This window comes from Ciconia boyciana, chromosome 1, assembly GCF_034638445.1.
Source record: "Ciconia boyciana chromosome 1, ASM3463844v1, whole genome shotgun sequence".
In the NCBI taxonomy this organism is placed as follows: domain Eukaryota; kingdom Metazoa; phylum Chordata; class Aves; order Ciconiiformes; family Ciconiidae; genus Ciconia; species Ciconia boyciana.
In genome coordinates this window covers 37,543,924-37,564,826 of record NC_132934.1, presented here as the reverse complement: position 1 = coordinate 37,564,826, position 20,903 = coordinate 37,543,924, and the positions used below count along the sequence as shown (strand labels likewise).

The following is a 20,903-nucleotide window of genomic DNA, read 5'->3' as shown; positions in this document are numbered from 1 at the left end:
AGATGGCCTTGAAGCAGTCGTTGTTAGATGCAAGCAGAAAGAACTAGATGGAACACAGCAGTGAATCAACTTCGCAGGACATGCTGAAGTGCTGTAGTTTATATAAGACCCTTATAGAAATTATGCATGCTGGTGTAGCCCTTAGGTATGCAATAGATGAACAGCCTCCTCACTTCAGCAGCCTGCATTGCCAAGAAATTTAGGAATAGGTTTCATACGGTAAAGCATAGCTGCTGATTTGCAGTACAGAGGTGACCTGTTAATCTGGAAGAAGCCCAGGGCTTCACGAACAAGAGTCAGACTGCACCATTTAGCCTGTGCATCTACTGCACAGACACAGTGTTTCACAGAGGACTGTACTTTGGCCCTACATCTCCCTCAGCTTCTAATACATATGCTCAATTTAGGAAGAGAGAGAACAAAAAGAACACATGCCGTTAAACATCTATCTCCTTGGCCTCATCTTCCTCCTGGCATAATTCAGGGTTCAGCTACAACACATCTAAAAATCATTCAAGGAAACACACGATAGTGGGATCTGTCCTGTCAACATAGAGGGAATGGAAAAATGGATCCAGGTGGTGGCTTTCTTACCTGAATTAGTACCTATTACATAGGTCACTGACATAGCAATACATTTTTCAGAAGGTTCTGAAGGTCCTATGCACCAATATCAGGAGTGGAAACACCAGAGAGGCTCTCAAAAAAATGTCTCACATTTTGAGTTCACTTTTGGCCCCCCTATGTTATTTCTGTTAGGCATACCACCACACTTGCCACCACACAAGAGATGAACATGTCTGTAGCAGCTGCACACATCACTACTAGCTGATGAATCCCATGGTACTCTACAGAAACACAATTCATCTCAAACATCATTTTATTGGATAAGAGTGATCTAGCTTTCACTTACACCTACCTAACAAAAAAGGCACCACTTCGTACTTCAAATACTGAAATGTATTCAGTATCATACCCAAAGCTTTTTATGATAATTAAAATGTACTATTTATTAGATTTATTTAATCTTCCAGAAGCTTCCTTCTGGAAGTTCCTCAACTGGACCAACTTCCCCTTTAAGAGCATGGTGTAGAAACTCTGGGAGTGAACAAGATCCGTTTTAGACTGAAAACTAAGCTTCAGCCTGAAACACAAGGCCTCAGCAAAAACCACACACACAAAAACCACACTGATTTTTACCAGATAAACCAGAAACCAGATTAAAAGGTAGATTTCAAAGCAGCTGGAAGTCTGTCACCATACTTTTTGCTTTGCTTTTCTTTGCAGGTGGCATACTAAGGATCCTCTTGCCTTTCCAGTCAAAAGTCTTGGCATCAAAGTAACATGTCCTTCCAGGAACATGTACCACAGGTAACACTAGGTCACTGAGCTATCAGTTGAACAGTCCCTCCTGATGTGGTACTTCAAAAGTTAGCAAAACTATCCCCTCTTCCCTTCCAACACTCACAAACCTTCAAACAGAAGGTGGGATAAGCATGACCTTGCCTCATTCAATGCCAGCATTTTCATACCAATTCCTTCGTCTCATTTTTTTGTGGGACAAGACTTAAGACACACGCAAGGCAAAATCCTTGCTTCTTGCAAAGGATGAAATGGAGGGAGAGAAAAGGCACCCTTCAGAATGGGATGAGGCATACTGAGTTGCCTTCAGGTGAAAGGGAAAATTGGGAAATATCACACCACTTTAGCAACAAGATGTTTAAACATATTTTCATGTAAGTTAGAAGAACATAATTTTCTTTTAAAATTTCAACCTTCTTTCAAGTGGCTGAAGACAGTTCTTGGCTTCAAAAGTTACTGTGGAGAGGGTGGAAAGAAGGAATAAGGTGGTCAGGGACCAGGAAGAGATCTGACAACCAGACATCACAGATGCTATTTTCTTAGCTGGCCTGAAGCAAGAGACTTACAGCATTTAGAAAGATGGTGCAAAACTGGATCTTTTTCCATTTGTGTACTGACACACTGGCATCACTAAATTCTGGACAAAGGTAATCTGTTGCACCAAGACAGTTCTTTGTTGCAGCCATTGCAACCTGCACCAAAAACCTAAAACAGGCAGGCAAACTTCAAAAGCTATTAACTGCAAAGCTATGGGCAGTTTTGCCTGGCTTGCAGAGGCACGCAGGGTACACAGACTAATAGGGCAAGAGTGAGAATTTTAAGTGCAAAGAAAATGGAAAGGCAGCAGAAATAAGCAAACTTGGGAAGAGAAACTGGAAGGCCAGGTAAGAGAGCCCTTTCTGCAGGTAAAGTCTTGGCCAGGGAGAAGAAACAGAAGTTTACTTCCAGTCTTCAGATTCTCTTCCCAGACCAAACACAGCAGCTCTTTTCGCTGTGATGTAGCACTTTCTGTGCCCGAGGGCATACTCTAGCCCCTTCCCATTAAATACAAGCCTTTCACTTCAGTGATTCCACTAAATCCCCAGTAAAGGTAACTTTTTCTGTTATGTTTCTTGTCTTTCCCCACCTTTCACGCTTTTAGTGGCAGGACACGCATTCTTTTTTGCCAGACATTCACAAAGCCTGTACATTAATGCAGCTGAGAAGCTAAAAGACTCTCAGCTAAAACCTCAACTAGCTCAGCTAAAATGGTTGAGTACTTCCTCAAAAATAAATTTATAAATTTGTATAAATTATGATCCAAATATATGTTAGAAGACTAATATTAAAGGTATTCTATATAATGAAAATCTAGGTATTTAAGAGTTTCCCAAACATTCACACTTATGTTTTGAATGACATTTCTATTTCTGCTACAGAAAGAATCTCTCTAGAGGCGTATACCATGAATATATATATTATATAAAACCTCCTTTAGAAGCAATGTTCTAGAACCAATTTTTATCATTTCATTGAGTAACACTTAAGCACAGGACAGTGGAAGACGCAAATAAACGAATTTAAATATAAAGAATGCAGTTTGCTTTCATTTATAATTACTAGTGTAAGCATTTCCTTATGTTAATTTAGTACTCGTTCTTACAAAGACAGCATCCAATGGGAAGACACACATATAACTTGTTAAATGCATTGATGTATTTTAAGTAAGTGCTTATGTATTTATAGACATAACTCTCTAGAAACTGGCATTTCCTCTTACTGTCTTAAGCTGCTTCCCAGTGTAAGTGGGAGGTCTCACTCATTATGTGCATGGCCCAGGATCTATTAAAGTAGAACCAAGCCAGCCCCCAGTGAAGACAAGTTCTCAAATATCAATTTTGCTAGCATGGGAACACAGCACTCTCCTTGGTGACAGAGAGGGCAACTGCACCCTGCAGGGAAGCAACTATCTTGAATCTAAGATTTTAGGTTGATGTGTGCCAGTATCTTTAGAAGCAGCATTGACAGACAGTAGCTGGAGGGGTGAGCAGCTGGTGACTGTTCTTCACAAAATAGGTAAGACAATAGCGCAAAAAGACATCAAACCAGGGAATAAGAGCATCTAAAGCTTAATCGACTATGCCGTGAATCTCAATGCATTTTTATTATTCCATGAGTCTAAAGAAGTGCTCAGAAAAGCTACAGAGGAACATTTCTTGCAGTACTTTCTCACCCAGCACAGCAAACAATACACAATAGGGATACTATAAACTAAATAACTTTGCACAGAAATTCCATCAACTCAGCCATGTGCCTATTTTAATGTTTCTATAACAAATTCACACAAGAAGTTTGACTGAGTGAAACCTCTGAAGAATAAAGGGGAAAAAAATTTCAGCAAGAGACAATGCCATAGACAATAACGTGCCAGCAGTACAGCTTTTTAATTGGCATGATGCAATTTTTCTTTCCAAACTAATTCATCAAATCACAATAAAGGATCACTGAAATTGCAAGATAGCAGCTACTCTTTCCATTTTAGGTTTTCACAGTATTTTCAGAAATATCAGCTTTGACTTTTACAACAGTGCTAAGATAAGGCTCTTCATTCTACTGAAGAATTAATTTTTTTGCCTCAAAGCATGATGCCGCAGCCTTCTTCATATAAGCCAGCTATGCAAGTTGGACAGTTAAGCAGTAAGGACTGAGACTAGGACAATGCTAAGGATAGAACTTGTCTGGACGAACTTCTATACTTTGAATGCAAGACTGAGAAGTGTTCTGAACTAAGAAATGTATGGATAGCCCTAAAGCAAAGCTAAGCATCTTGAATGCAGCTCCTCAAGGAAATAATTCACATGTCCGCACCTAAAACCTACCAAGCAATACATAACCGAGACCTATGTGGGCACTGGACAAACCACCTCACGCATTACACAACATCTCACCAGTAGTCCCCCTACCTGCATTATTTCAGTAGCACTGTCTTAGTTTAGGACAGGCTCTTAACATTTTCCTGAACTCTGAAGTGACCACCCAGAGTACAAAGAACTGATTGCTCAGGTGGCAAGTAAAGTTTAAGGAGATATTTTACACAGGAGATAAACAACTAAGTGCTTAATGGTAGTATACTTGAACACATCTTCTCCCATTGATTCTCTCCCTCAAACCCAAAAAGCTACAAAGGGAGCCAAGTTCTAGTTCTAACCAACTTCCCTGAGTGTAAGAAGGAAAAGCAACACAGAGGACAATTTCACACCACCCACCTACAGGCACTTAGCTTAGCTGAAGCTCCTTCACCTCCCTTACAATCAACATACAGAGACAAGCTCCTTGAAACAATAATTCAGATCAAATAATGCTAAGGCACTTGAAAGCATGATTTACATCAGGAATCTCTCTCTGCCTCCTCCACTGGAGAGAGAGGGACTAGCAGATTAGCCAGCTAAAATAGACACCTAAAGGTAGATGGTAAAAATATCACCCTAACTTCCAGATCAAACCTCAAGGGGCCCCGTTTGAGATGTGCTGTTTGTTAGATTGTGAAAAGCAGGCAGCTGTTATATCCTTTTTGCCCCTTCCAATTAGGTGGGAAAAAAAGCCAGGGTATGTTTTAAATTTGTGGATAGTCAGCAACTATGACAGCTATTTTACTTCAAAGAAAATCTACTAGTAAGAACACTTAACATGTTAGTTTATTAGTGAGCACGAGAATACCTAGCTTTTAAAAAGTTTAGTTTACGACAGAGCTTGAATTAACAGAATAACACACTGCACAGAGTAGAAATGAAATATCATCAGATTAAACTTGTCAGCAAGTACAATGTTCCCTATGTTCTGCAAAGCACTTCACATTCAGCAGAGGTGCAAGAGCAACCTTTGCATGTCTTCTAAACGCATAAGAGGCAAAGTTAAGTATCTGTAAGTTGCTCAACTCTTCCCAATATTATAAATACATTAGATCTGTGAATCAGAAGCACTATTAAGGCACCAACTTATTTTCAAGTGTTTAGCTAGAGCTTTAACTTTCACTACGAACTCAAGAGATTAACCACAACCTTCTTCATAGTTAGGTGTTATAAAGACTGAAAAATTAACTCTCATTTTTAAAAACATAAGAGACAGTTATGCGCATTTATTGTAAATGTTTTAATATATTCCAAGTTTAAGCCATTGTAATAAGTGATCAACACACTAAAATTCATATCAAAAAGATACCCTTAGCCATCACTACAAATATACCAGCAATTTTAATTAATTCACAGTAGCAGATTCATGGGTTTGCTTTTCACAATAAGTCAGTCCAAATATACAGGAAAAATATCTCAGAAGTTCACCTAAAAAATTGTTAGCACCAAGCAGTACAATTAGTCAACTATACTGTAAAAAGATTATCTTATCAATGTAAGGAAAGTGGTAATTACATATTTTTTGCTTTTGTTAAATAAACATTCAGGATTTTTTACCATTCAAACAAGAGCACTTAATATCACACATACAAGTTTTGCATATTCAGAACACAGAAAATACAAATTGGTCATTGATCTCTGTCTTCACAAAATAGAAAATCCACCTCTTTCAAGGGTGCCATGTGAATAATAAAGTCTCAGCATGAGAAGAAATGCAGACACTTGCTCTTCAGCCCAAATTCAGGTGCCCTCCAAACAGTGTGAAACTAATGGTTTTTCATCCAGCTCTGTGAAAGAAGCAGCATCCTACTGACGGGGTCGAACCCCACTACTCATCTCAGTGGCCAAGGCTAGACTCCTTCTGCAGAAGTAGGAGAAGGAATTGTTGCCACCTCAGCAGCATGCAATCCCGGGAAAACAAAGGGGATTCCCATTGTCATTGTCTTCATCTGCAGCTGATCATCACCAGCACTAGCAAGGCAGTAGCTTGCGCAGTTATCTCCACAGCGGGCAATGTCACAACCCGACCAACAGCACAAACTACTACCTCAGCCAGGGCCCTGGTGCACCCGACCCCTTCTGAAGGGGGGAAACAAGCAGACAGACAACACAGCAACGATAAATGAAATTAGAGGGAAAAACAGCAGAAAGATAAAAGGGCTCTGGGGTCTTTTGATGATCCTCTTCTCTCCTTTATCTGCTGCAGACATCAACCAGACTCCTCTCGCCTGACTGTGAAAAGCAAAGGGAAACCCCGCCCAGCTCCCTCCCCAGCTTTGCCCTTTTCCTTGCATGACCTGAAACCGACGGGAAGAGCTTCATTTATCAGCTACATTACAGACCCCAGCTGGTACAGTAAAGATCACGTTTAATTTCAAACAGCCACAGTTCCGCAAGCCTATAACAGATGGGGAGGGGAGGGGAAGGAGGGAGGGAGGGAAGAAAGGAGAGAAACGGGGGGAGGGGGGAGACACAGCAGACAGACACCCCCCCACCACACACACACCGACCAGCCCCAGCCCGCTTCAGCCGCCCTCCTTGTCCACCCTCCGCAGGAACCGCGGCGGCACAGGACCTGCCCGCGCCGCCCCTCCCTGCGGCACAGCCGCCCCGCGGCCCCGCCAGCCCCGGCCCCGGCGGCGGGCAGCCCGCCGAGAAGGGGGTGCGGGGCGGGAAGGCAGCCGCCGCCGCCGCCGGCAGCCCGCCCTGCCCGCCCGCAGCGCCCGCCGCTGACCTCCCGCCGCCCCCGCCCGCCGGGCCCCGGCAGGCCGGTCCGCACGCTCCCCGGAGAGGCGGAGGCGAGGGGCCGGGGCGCTCCAGCCCCAGCCCCGCTCGCCCGGACGCGTCGTGCCGCCGCCCGGGGCGAAGGGGCCGGGGAAGGACCGCCGCCCCAACGGGGAGCCCCCGCCGCCTCTCCCGGCGCGGAGGAGGGAGCTGAGCCCTCAGGCGAGGGCGTCGGGACGCAACCCGGAGGGTCGGGGAGGGGGGAAGCGCTCGCCTTGCCGAGGCCGCAGACAAAGGGGGCGCCGCGGCCCCGCTCCCGCCGCGGCTCCGTCCCTCGCCGCCGCTGCCGCCGCCTGTGTGTCCGGCTGAACCATAGAGATCATTTAAGGCGGGGGGAGAGAGGGGCTCATCCGCTGCCCACGTGACTGGGCATGTCACTCACCCGGCCGGCGCCATCTTGAAGAGGGAGGGGGAACGTTGCCCCCAGCTAGTATTCAAGATGGCGCGGGACGGCGGGAGGCCGCTATTCACAGACGGACGCTGCGCCACTCCGCTGCGGCTCTCCCTTCGATTCCCGCCGGACTGCGCAGGAGGGTGTTACGCTCCTCCGGGGGGATGCCGGGAGGGGGAGAATCTCCCGCTCTCGATCCGGGACTCCCTAACAGCCGCGGGAAACGCCGCGGCCGAAGCGGGGCCCACGGGAAGCGTAGGCGGGGCGAGGGGGAACAGGCGCCCTTAAACTGGGGCTGTTTCACTGGAAACGCGTTCCGAGAGAAGCACAGCACCAGGGGCGGACTTTTCGCCCCTTTAAGGCTATGGGTGCCGGTAGGGCAGGAGAGGTTCCGCCGCCCGCGGCGCTGACCGGAGCCACGGCCGGCGGGACGGGCGGGAGAAGGCGCTGAAAGCTGCAGGGTGGCTCTGACATGGCAGCCTACTTTCTGATTACGTGTGTCTTTTAGTCGCAGGAGTAAAGGGGCAGCTCGCACCAGCTCTTTGGTACGTGCAGCGTGACGGTCTCCCGAGTGAACGCGGGGTACCGCGGCTGGGTTCGGGGCAGGCGGCAGAGCTAACGGCCCCTCCTTGCAACGTGCTAGGCAAAGAGGAGGGCACTGGCTTTAAAAGTACAAAGTAAATAGTGCATTTGTTGGTTCTGGGTTTTAACTTTTAAAATTAATTCGGTTTTGTACTTTAAAGTTGTTTTTTTCTTTTTTAATACAAATACAAAACCTGGAAGCTCTTTTATTTCTAAATGGAAGCAGACCCCAAGACGACTACTCCGTACCAGGAACTGACCTCAAAGAAATAGACTGTGAACCTCATTACTAATTCACAGAAGTTACAAACACATTTTTATCAAGTTTGTTTTGGCCTTCACCACCAACAGATCTTATGAACAAATCTGTTGAAAAAGCAGCTACCAATACGCAAGAGGAATTAGGCTGCAAGAGTTAAATAAATCTATAGTTCAGTTTACAAAGACTGTATTAACATCAGTGATGCAGAATATGGAAATAACCCCAGCTTGCAGCCAGACCTCAAATGAAACACAACAGTCTTGGAGTTTCCAGTGCAGAACTACCTACACAACATGGGTTGAGAATAAAATGCAATGCCTTTAGTGACAACTTGGGACAAATTTGTAGTTGAGAAAGTCACACTAGAAAGCAGCCAAAACATTGCCATCTTAAAGAAGAGACCAAGATAAAATACTTTATGATCATGTAATTCTCTGTTTTTAAAGTTGCTACCTATATTATCCATCGGGCGCAATTAGATCACTGATTGCTTGTTTAAAAGACACTTAAACCGGTGACATTCTGTTGGAGAAAAGGTGCCAAGAGTTTCTGTATGCTTATAAAGTACATATGTTTTTGATACTGACTGAAAAATTAAAGAACATTCTACAGCTGAGAAAATGGAAGCTTCCAGTAACTCATGAGTCCTTTGTTTCTGGTTCTGGAAGGGGCTGCTTGATCTACTTCAGACCACTTTCTCCCAATTCCTGTTTTCCTCTGTAAAGCTGTGTAATACTATTTCTCACAGGGACAGTAAGACTTAATTGTTCTGCTATTTGAGGTCAACTCAGGAGAGGCAAAGTATTACAAAGAGATGGATGCACCAAGGAAATGTATGCTCCATTCCTACTCAGTTAAGTTGGCGTACACATGAAAACCCAATTCTGAAACAGAAACACAATCAAAAATTGGGAAAGTTTAAGTGTTTATTAAAAAAAAAAAAAGAGCAAACCCCAAGTATTTTCATACCTTTTTTCCTATCAAATTCAGATAGATGTATTCAAACTAAGATTATATTACAAAAGGTATTAATAGTGGAAAAAATCCTCCATACTTAGTCAGAATATTGAAGTTTTTAGTTAATTGTGGGTTAATTTTTACCTTTTTTTTTTCTTACTGTGCTCCCTTCTGTTCTAAGGCCACTTCAACTATATAATGTAAAGCAACTTTTACACAAGACTATCAGTATTTCATGTCTCAGTGACTTGTTTTCCTGAATTAAGGTCTCTTCTGTATTCGCTAACAGACTGAAATCCATCTTAACATCATGAGTACATTTAGAAAGTTTCTTGGACAAGGAGTTTGCAATTTCTATATGAGGAAAATCAGCACTTCTGGGTGAAAGTAAAATGTAAATTTAAACCACATAATTGGGATTAATTTATTTATAAGAAGGGGCAGATAAACAACAGTAGAATACTGTTTCCTATTGGAAGTTTGGTAAGTTTATTAATTGAAATATTTGTAGTCTGTCATGTATAGGCAGAAATTGTTATTTTTAAATTGTTATCAGGTATCACTAAAAAACTAATGGCAGATATTCAGCATACATGGAAAATTTATTATATGGCAAACCAGAACATCTACACTGCTATTTTCTTTTTGGATTTGCATTTATCTAAAAGCTAGAAGTCCATGAAGTTATTAAAGTAGATCCTGGAAAGCAATGAAAAAGGAACTAACAGGAAATGTGCAAGGCTGCAGATAGATGCAGGTACCAATCTGCAAGCTTCCAGACCCTAAATGTTGGTTGGAGCCACCCACCTTGCTGATACCCTCATGCTGTCCCACATCCTGTAATGCAAAGCTCCGAAAGATTTTGAGGACTGGTGCCCTTAGTTACTTTCAGTAATTCAAGTCTTCTTTACTGAGAACGTGAATGTGCGACAACTTTCAAAGAAGTCATGCTTACTAGCAAACATTTTTTCCTCAGAGATGAGGCCAAAAATAAGCATTCAGGCACCGAGTTATAGGTACCAGAAGCAACTGTAACCTTGCTGACCTGAAACAATTGGGTAGAAAGCAGCAGTTAAATGTTATATAAAAAACAAACAGAAAAATTCTCTGATAACGAGTGTACAAAAGTGTAGCAGGACTCGAAATGTTTAACTCAGTTTACTGAGTTCATGAAGACAGTAATTTCATGTACTCATCCAAATTGGGGAACCTATGGAAAACCAAGGCAGATCAGTAGCAAGGAGAATTTAAGGTTCAAAAGGAGCTCTATTTTCTACACTAACAGTTAACTGTTGAGCTCTTAAGTCTTCCATTCAAGTATTTAGACTAATGCTATGACTACAAGGAACTCATAGCATGTTGTCCCTTGCAGAAACAGGATACAACAAATAAATACTTGAATATGATCTTGAGAAGGGGAAAAAAAAACAGCCAAGCCTCAGACTAGGCCCCTGCAAAGGACATGTAAAAAACCAAAAAGCAAACAAAAAACCAGAAAGAAAATGCTTCTAGGGGAGCTCCAAAGAACTATAGCACGATCACCACATTGCAATAGTAAAGTCAGTTGCATTTACTGTGGCTGTCTGAGCCAATGACAGAGATTCATCTTCCCCATTTTGAGATGTCTAAAGTAAACTGAAAAAACCCCACAAAACACCAGATGCCTAAGCCTAAAGTAGTTGTCCTATGCTCCCGGAGCAAGAACCGGCACTTCCACATAGCAACTTACGTGACCTTTTAGGATGGAATGGATCTCCTGCTAGGCCTGCCTATTTGTCTCCCCTAACGGCAAATGAAAGCCAGGCTAGTTAATCTCGGGGTAGACCTCAAAAATTTCAGTTACCTAAATCTCAGAAGAGGAATCCAACTTGTGCCTCTCCTAAGTTTGATTACAGGAGGAATGATTTCTGTCAAAAGTGACTTGTTTTTTAATAGTGATTTAAATAAGCAGGGAACTATGTTTTAAACCTTACTTTGCATCTGTATTTATCTTTCCTAAAAGATTATTTTTATTACTTCATTAGCAATTATTTATATGTTTGTTTGCAGTTAAATATAGTCATTGCACTAAGATGGCAACTTTTTATAACTAGGGAATACATTTTACATAATTAACACTTCTATGGCTTATTAGATGCTAAATGGTTACATTTTATTTTATCAGAAAATGGTTGAGTACATTTTTTCTTGATTATTTAACACTTCATTAGCTTCCATAGAGCTCTATTTGGATGCAAAGTAGAATAATATGAAAAATGGCATTCAAAATAATTCTGTCTTAGATCTGTTTTAAAGGTATTGGATACATTAATGAAATACATCTTGTTAACAAAGAGGATAGAACTGATTGTTTCTGGTTGGCACTGCCTTCAGCTTTTAGATACAGTAGATTTCACCTTCACAGATCTATCCTATGTATGGAAAGGGAAAAAGACCCAAGCTTTTTCAATTCCTAATCGGTTTCCAGGTTTGAACTAGTAGTTTGACTTGAGCTGGTTAAAGTGAAATTGAACTGCAAGCAGCAGCTACTGCTATCAGACTGTGGTCTAGCGCTTCAAAAAGTTGCTTCCTGATTCTTACTCTATAAAGAGGAAGGGGTTTGTGCCACTCCATTCATCAGTTCAGTGCATTCTCTTTAAGACTTTGGCAATACATAACCACTTACAATTTTAAGACATTATAGTGCATACAACTATAACAGAGGTTATTGATTTAATATTTTAAGAGAAAATATTTAATTTAAATCAGTCTTTTCTAAAATAAATGTTTATCTTTCCTCATTTGTTCTAGGGCAGTACTATGTGCAGACTCTGGGGCTCATTTTAGTGGTAAGGTAGTACCGTATTATGCTACAACGCCAAGCCCTGAGGCATGAACAGATGTTCAGTAAGCAGATCTGCAAGTAATAGTTGTGATGTACTCCAGAAACCAGTTCTTTGTACACGTACATGCCAGCAGTACTATGCACATAATATTCCTGTCCCCTTCCATGTTTTCTCATAAGAGAGGCTGATCAAAACCAGACTGCTCTCTGTGCTTTTTAAAGGTCCTCTGTTGGTGGCAATCCAGTTTGGCTGCCATTTTTCTATGGAGCCTCTCAGTCCCTCCCCTCATGACCAGGCATTAGTCTGTGATGTGATGGGGGAAAGAAGTGTAAGTCTTCTGGCAAGGAAGCCAGAAACATAAGCAATTCCTTGGCAACTTTAATAGTTCCAAGTAAGAAATAGTTAACATTAAAAACAACAGACCAGGCGATGTCAAGTTTCAAGTTTCCAACAGTCTCTCATCCTCATCAGCCTCTGCTGTCTTGAAGCTGTCAACTTCGGAAATATCACTGGTCATGGAGACTCATGCCAAGTCTAAGGCAGATATTCTGTACACAGAGAGCAGCAGTTATGATTCCAGCTTGAAGATCAGGGTCTTCAATAACAAAACTGCGAAGATGCCAAACAGATACCTGACTTACAGTGGATTTTCTTTCTTACTTATCTATTGACAATCTCTTCTGAAAACAAAACAGACCAAAAAACCCTCAACAACATTAAACTGACAGGCAGTATGGGCTAAGGCCTTTGAATATGTTTCAACATTGCAGTATTTTTGATTGAAGAAAAAGATGGTAGCTGTATTTAACTTGTCCTTTCCATCAGAAACATGCTTCAGGTGAAAAGAGGATTATGGTGCTGACAAAGGAGATTCCTTAAGAAGTTCTTAAGGTAGGCATGTGGACCACTAGTGGGAATAAATGTGTTAACATGGAGAGAAAAGCATATCACACTGATTTTAAAAATAAGCTTATCTGAGAACTCCTCTAAACATAGATTATAAAGGAAATTTGAGCAATGAACACTCTCATCTCTTGCTAATGAAATGCTGCAGTTAGCCTAGTAAACACACAGGTATCTTATCTTTTTTATCAAATCTGTTTCATAACCGAGACAAATGCTTAAATAAGGACCTCAGAAATACAAGGATCAGTTTTTAGCATGTTACCGTAACCGATAGGACATAAGGACTATTACATTCTGAATCAGAAAAGTGGATGGTAACTAATGCATTGTAGTTCTTCTATTTGATGCATTCTACAATGCAACACAAAACACCTATTCTGCTGGTAATACCACTCAGTACTATTTTTTTGCAAGAATTCCATGCCATCTAATACATGCCTTAATTCTTAAGATGTAACATACATTGTTAGTTGAAATCTTTTAAAACAGTGTGAGCAGAGATCAGGTGTTTGATACATAATTGAAAAAATGAGGATTTACTTAAAGTTTTGACTGTCTGCTTTAAAGACAATTACACAATCATTGTATAGATTAAATGTTATAAAATTATGGATTATGCACAGAAATGTATCAGTTTAAAGAGCTGATATAAAATTTTTAATTGCTTAAAAGATGTTAAGACTTGTTTTATACTTCTATTATTAGAAACTGTTGCAAAACATGTTTTCAGATCTAGTTCTTGATGGTGTTAATGACAGCTTTTTGCACTGACAGCCATTTTAACACTGGAGCAATTTTCTAAGGAGAACTATCAAAACTGTTTTGAATTCAAGTCTCCTATTCAAGAAAGCTGGCAAAATTAAATAGAAAAAGCTGACTGCTGCTTAACAGCAGCATCTTACAGTCATGTTGATGAATTGCATCCTGGTTTTTGGGAGACCATTTCGCCAGTTGAGATGTTGAGTTATAATCCTGTTTTCTAGCATACTTGTAATACATCTGTCAATTTGCTACCGATTTAATAAGCACGCTCTCTTACCCTTGTATTGCATTCAGAGAAGCTACATGAAGAATCCCAATCTGCACACTCTAACCCTGATCGATTAATACTTGCTTTTACGCCCCTGACTGCTTGGCTAGACTTTGTTTACCTGGTTTGCTTATGAAAGAGTCATGTGAAACAGTGTCCAAAGCCTTACTAAAATCAAGATTTAGCAACTAGTTCTTATCCCTATCCACAAGATCTGTCACTTTTTCATATAAAGAAATTGGACTGGGTTTATGCGACTTAATCATAGCAAATACTTATCAGTTGTTATGCATGTCATGGATATCTTGCTGATGCGAACAACAAATTTTAATTTTTACTTGTCGGGGAAAAAAAAAAAAAGAATCAATGGCAGGCCAGTTGATCCATATTTTCCATCATCTTCTCAATTTTGTCCTTAAAAAGTTAAAGCAATGCTTTTGCTTTTTTTCAGTCATCTGGTACTTCTCTTGTTTTACAGTAGTTTTCAAAGATGATCTTAAAAATGCTTAAGTTCCTCAGATTAGTTCTTTAAATACCAGGAAGAAATTCTACAGGCCCAATCAATTTGACAACATGTAACTATTTTCTACCCTGTTTTCCTTTTTCTAGGTAAGCTTCTTCAATCTTTGTCACTCATCTCAATTGCACAAGCAATACACTGGCAGTTGATTTTTGACTTTTTGATCAGTCATCACTATAACAAACCAAAAAATTCAACACACAAATTGCAAATCTGCAAACACATGATCACTTGGTATGTCAATAGCCATCCTCTTTTAAGTAGTCAGCGCTTTTGTTAGCGCAAATCTTTTACTACTTATGTATTTATTCTCTGTCAGTTGACAGTTGTATCTCATCTACTTTCATCCCTATCTGTTAACACTGTTCTTTGGTGGTATCTGAATTTCCACCTTCTGTAGGCCTCCCCTCCTTGTGTTTGAAGTCGATGAAATTCCTCGTTTAACTGAGTTGGTCTCTTATTACAGCTAGTCTCCATCACCTGCATTGGGATATACTTTGAGTCATGACCTTCACATCTCCAAGGAACTGTCTTATCTCCTCAGTTCCTCTCTTACCTCAGACGTGTCTTCTGTGAGATCTTACCTATCAATTTTCTGAGTCTGCCTTCTTGAAGTCCAGTGATTTTTATTTTGATGTTCTCCCTCCACCCTAAGAATTATGAATATTTAATTTCACTATCTTTTTTAAACCATCACATTTTTTTCCTCACTTGCTGCTGATTTAGTCATTCTTGATCGCAGCAAGTGGTTCCTAGAGAGTGTAACATTGTCCTAAATTAGACAGCAGTCAGATACTTTGAAGATGACAAATCTGAACACTACAACTCAGCTATAAAACAAGATTTACATTTGATGAGTTCTTAAAATGTGACACAACCTTCATCGGAGGAAAGTATTCATATCCAGGGAACGTGCTTACATGCTGGTGCACGAGACCTACTGAAGCTCTCTGTTCGAGAAGCCCTTTCCTGAGACTTGAGATAAACTAAATACTGCACAGACCTTACTCACTAAATTTATTCATAACCTGCAGCCAGGAGAAACTGTCCATATCCTGTTAGCCTTGTCATAGACAGAGTTGTTTAGTAAGCTGCAGGAATCAGCGAGGTCTCAAACAGTTCACATCCCTACCTAAGCATTTTTACCTAAAGATGCTAGAGATGAAAATTCTGAACCTCACCTGCATGTGCAAACACTAATCATTAAGAGAGAATAGGTTTTTTTCACCAAACCAGGTTCATAATGAGCACCATACATTATCATAGAATATTTTATCGATAAAACTGGAAGACATTCCTGAGAATTCTTAAAGCAACACAATCTCAGTTCACTAAGGTAAAGGGGGAAGAAAAATGTTATTCATTGGTACCACACAAGTCACATTTTCATAGCTGACTCCTTCACAACACTATACACATACTATGTACATGTACACAAGCGATAACATTTTGTGATACTCCCCTTGCCCCTTGAGAAGTGACATAGATAGCAATGACAGAATGAAAGATCAGAATAGATGGACAGAAAATACACATAGTATATTTTATTTTCTGAAATTTCTGTATCCCTGGAAACTAGGGGCATTTCTGCTAACGATAATGTAGAAGATGCCTGCCCACATAGGAAATGAGTAGCAAGCTGCAATTTTGAGGTGAACAACTAGTGAAAAACATAGAACTGAGCTGTACAGAAACAGATTAAGAGAAAACTTGCTTTCTTTTTTTTCCTCCAAGAACAGTAGTATCCTGAACTTCTAAATGAATTTCTGTAGAATACATTGATGACTAGTACTTGTGTTTGCCATGTGCTGAGGAAAAGAAAGGCATTAACCTCACTAAAAATATCTTGCCTGAAGAGTTCAAGGCCAGCTATGAGAAGGTTTGCCATTTGGCAAGAAGAAACAACTCAACCTGGGTTAAAAAAACCCAACAAACCATCTGCAGAATATGATGATAAACTACTGAAGTTTCACAGACATACTCCTACTTGCTCTTGTAAATAACTAACAGTGACCATGTATTTCATGTGGCTTAATGTCCAGTAACATTCCACAGTTCACCAATAAAACAGGTAGGAAAGCAGGCACACGTACAAGGGAACACTATGGATGTCTAGTTAAGTAAGCATCTCTGATGATAAGCAAATAACTACTGTAGGTCACTTCTACAAATAAGACTTTTTATAAGAAGTTCCCAGCTTGAGGCATCTGTTCCTTTTTCCTAATCAGAGTTACTATGTAATCTTAAATCCTTGTGTACATTAAGGCAATGGTCATGGCATTGAGACATACAAGTTTTCCCAAGTAATCCAAAATCTTGGTATGAACCTTCTAATAATCTGTAAGACCCTCAAATTTTCTCTTTGGATTCCCAATCCGTGTCTTTTTAAAGTTGGGGAGAAGAAGAAAAAAGGTGAAGATTGTGGTTACATTCAACAAGCAATTAATGCTAACTTCTAACTTCCAGCTGACATATTTCTATACAGTCAGCTGTACCCTTTTTCTATCTGATTTCAGTGACACAATGCAGACTCCAATCCTGAATACATCCACATGTTTTACTTCTCATGACTAGGCAACCCACAGACTTGAAAAGAACTTGGACATGGGTCTACTCAATAGGTAATGTTAAATTAAATTTCTTCAGTAACAAGATTTACGTTGCTAGAAACATGTAAAAATGTGAAATTTAAATATTCAAAAATGCTGTTTGCATCAAAGAAGCCCTAAGAATATTTAGCAAAAAGTACAAATAGAAAAAAGAAACCGGTACTTCAAGTTGGAAGAAATATTTGAGTGCTGGACAGGAAGGCACAGTAAAGGGAATAATTCTTATTCACAAAATCAGTCAACGAAAAACCTCTTTTCTAAACTAGCTTTGTTTTTAGTTCTCAAACTATTTATACAAAATACAAGAAAGCAGTTTGAATATAGTCAACCTCAGCTTGCATGTCCAAAACATGCCTCAAATAGCACAGATATTATTCATTTTGTAATTAAGAGGAAAGGAACGCAAGTTAGCTCATTGGTAGTTTATTTCCAAACCTTTTGAAGATTAATGTCCGTAGGTGGTAAAGTGTTCTAAGCTCTAGAGTCAGGAAAGACTTACACACTCCCTTTTTAAAATACAGATAAAGCTGAAGATTTGCTTCATTGGACAGAATGCATCTGTGTTATCATTTAGAAACTAATTAGAAACAAACTCACCCAGTTAGGTCTGCACACCTCTTTCCAGAAATTCTGGTTAAGATAATATATTCTAAACCAAATTAATACCCTTCTTTCCTGTCCTACACTTTGTTTCTTTAATGACCTCATAGACTTGACTAATCTTCCACTAATTAGGAGAGCAGTTGCCAGGTTTTCACTTTCAGAGTACGGATAATGTTTTTATCTGTACGTAGGACCCAGTTCTGCATTATACTGGAATGGCTCCTCCAAATAAGCTATTTTGACATAAATTCTATTAATGGGAAGCATTTGTTTCCTTAATGTAAACTCTGTGTTCTCTAAAAACTATCCACGCTTGACAATTAAGTTCCATGCGACTTTGGTCATAGAGAAATATGCAAGATCTTGAAGCCTCTTTAATATTTACTGTACTTTGAAACAGAAAGCTTTTAAAAAGGACTATAAACTGGAGCCTTATGGGAGCAAGCTGTTCAAAGCTGTGCTTGTATAACTTTATTCACACAGGGTATTTCTCACCCTGACCAGTTCATCACACCTTCAAGTTGAAGCTCCTACAACTTCTACATCTATTCACATATACCAATCAATGTCCCTTTAGCCAGGAAAGCGTAAAGCAAACAGATATAATACCATTTCTTATACATGATAATCTCTTTTAATATCTACAAAAGACTTTAAGGAACAAAAACCTAAAGGTAAGCTCTGAAATTCTGAAATCCATAGAAAGGCACCTGTCTTTTTTTTTTTTTTTTTAACATTTGGCCTTTGTGCTTTCACATCACAGGTTAAAAATACGTGAATACAGGTGAAACATTATTGAAATATTATTGAAATAATAATAATTAATTAAATAAAAGTTTAAGTGCTAAGTCACAAACTTTAAAAACAATACTATTAAAAGTGTTTTGCTTCTATTGTGTATTATGTGAAAGTGAAAAATTCACATTTACTTAATGACAAATTTTACTGCACTTCTAAATGAGTAGCTATCTTCAAAAATACACTTCTCATGGTTTTATATCAGACACAGTTTATAATTAAAAGATTAGAACAATTTGGGTTGAAAAGACATTACAAAACAAAGCACTTAAAATTATTGAACAAAATATTACAGCCAAGTATTTAAGATATTTGAAATCGCCTTTCTTGGGTCATGATTCAAAGACTGTTATACCTGCCAAGAAGGTAAAAAAAGCCTAACAACCCCCAAATATGTTGTTTTGTTTTTTTTTTAACGCAAGGCTGCAACTACAAAAATGGATAGAGTTGAGTGGAACAAACATATTTATGAAGTGAGGTATGGTAGTGTTGAAGTGCTACAGTGAATTTCTGCATATTCAAACTTATTTCAGGTCAGCTACTTTGAAGTTTGAGATCTGCAGACTACTGGCTGCTTGCTGCAATCTTTTTTCATATGACCCCTTCTTAGATGTCCAATGGCCACAGAGAAGATACATTCAATTCAGCAAAAACTAACAACATGATCAGATATGAATGAGCATATCTGGCAATTTAGAAGGCAAACTGTAAGTAAAAATGCAAGCATACAACTTATTCATAATAAATACATTTTCAAGCATTTAACATTATCAATATTTTAAAAAGAATTTAAATAATAAATGCAACTATTTTATACAGAACTGTACCATTTATTATACACACAAGTATATCAGTTCCCTTTGTTTACAAAGGCTGGTTACAGATATATGGAATGTTACAGTACCATCTTGCATAAAATTTTAGTACAATTCGTACTTCAAAAAAAGGGTGCAAAACACCAGCCTAATAAATCTGACTGAATTGAAATATTTTTAATTACATCATTAACACATACACAACAAGCTGTACATAAGCCCACTTTTCAATCACCACTTCAAGATACTGTAGCAAGTACATTAGATTATAAATGATTCCAACTATTCAGTTAAATTTATTAAAGGTTTGCACTGCTACTCACTCTGGAACCTTTGAGATATAGCCTGTATTCATGAATTACTGAGCTCTTGTTAGTACAATTAAAAGGCAGTCAGCACTGGTTGCCAAAGTACTAGTCACAAGAAATTTCCTCAGAGAAACTTCACCCGGGAACAAACTTTTTTGGATACTTTTTTTCCTTCAAAAATAAAAAAAAGTTTTATGGGGTCAAGACTCTCCATTCTGTACCTTGGATGCTGGTGGATGCATGAAGTCCTTAAAGGGAACCAGTGCCTCTTTCAGCGCAGAGCACACTTCCGAGGATGAGCAGGTGATACATTCTACTAAAGTCGGGTACAAGGCAATAACTTGTGCCCATGTGTTAGCATCAACTGCAATGAAGAAAAGAACAGACTGAATCACTTACTACTGTCCAAATTCTTACAACAGATTTTTTCCAATACCTGTATAAATAAGGGCACATGCAGGTGCCTAAACATAGGTACCTAGTGCTATATAGACACTACGACATCTGTCCAGGGCTCTCAGATATGATGTGGGATTTTTGCAGGAGAGCCATACTCTTTTTTTTGCAGCAGCAGCTGGAAACCAGATGGGATATCCATAAAATGGTGCTACACACCTGTGTTTCTACATATGAGTCATTCACTGTGTTTTCTGGACGAAGAACTGACAAACTGAAGATACTGCTTTCATTAAATCCATAACACACAGACATTTTCTGCCTGCTTTTCCCACATTTCACTTTTGGAAATTTGTCAGCAATGAGGCCTTTTATTAATTTCAAATCATTCCAGATTACAAGAGCTATAGAAAGCAGAGGGAGAAGCACTGGACCAAGACACAAAAATATCCATGGTAAAGTTTGTTAGTCCAACAAGTGAAATTAAACATCGTAGCTTGAATCTTATTTATTATGTCACTTCCTTGCTTATCTCTGTTTTAGCTCTGTTTTCAAAAGCGAACAAAACCCTGATTTCAGAGAATATTAATCATTTTCTTAAAGAAATAAAATTATTAAAAGCTAGAAGAAGGGGGAATAAAGTGATTCTCTAATTTGTCCAGTGGTTCTCTTCATAAGGGAGGTTTGGCAATCACTGCCATATATGGACCAGGTGAAGAATTTCTCTCATTGCAGGACAAGAGATGTGGGGAACAGTCCAGCTGAGTTGGGTACTCTACCCCTCTAAGAGAAAGGCCCACCAAAGTAGCACTTCAGTTGCCTTCAGGGCTCACCAAAAGGCTTTATGTATCCTGGCATAGTTCTGCC

The 20,903-nt window shown here is 39.6% G+C and overlaps 1 protein-coding gene across 8 annotated transcripts in view; it reads right to left on the bottom strand.

Annotated features, from left to right (window-relative positions):
- MON2 (MON2 homolog, regulator of endosome-to-Golgi trafficking) overlaps positions 1-20,903 on the bottom strand; it is a 122,639-nt gene that overhangs the window by 27,185 nt on the left and 74,551 nt on the right. For 4 of the 8 annotated variants that reach the window (XM_072862735.1, XM_072862680.1, XM_072862689.1 and 1 more), the window contains one exon: positions 19,862-20,004. In XM_072862735.1, the coding sequence (XP_072718836.1) occupies positions 19,862-20,004 (143 nt within the window). Of the gene's footprint in view, positions 1-9,201; positions 12,661-15,091; positions 15,158-17,418; positions 20,005-20,903 lie in introns of those variants that run through there. The other 4 variants (XM_072862708.1, XM_072862726.1, XM_072862698.1 and 1 more) reach the window with 4 other exon arrangements.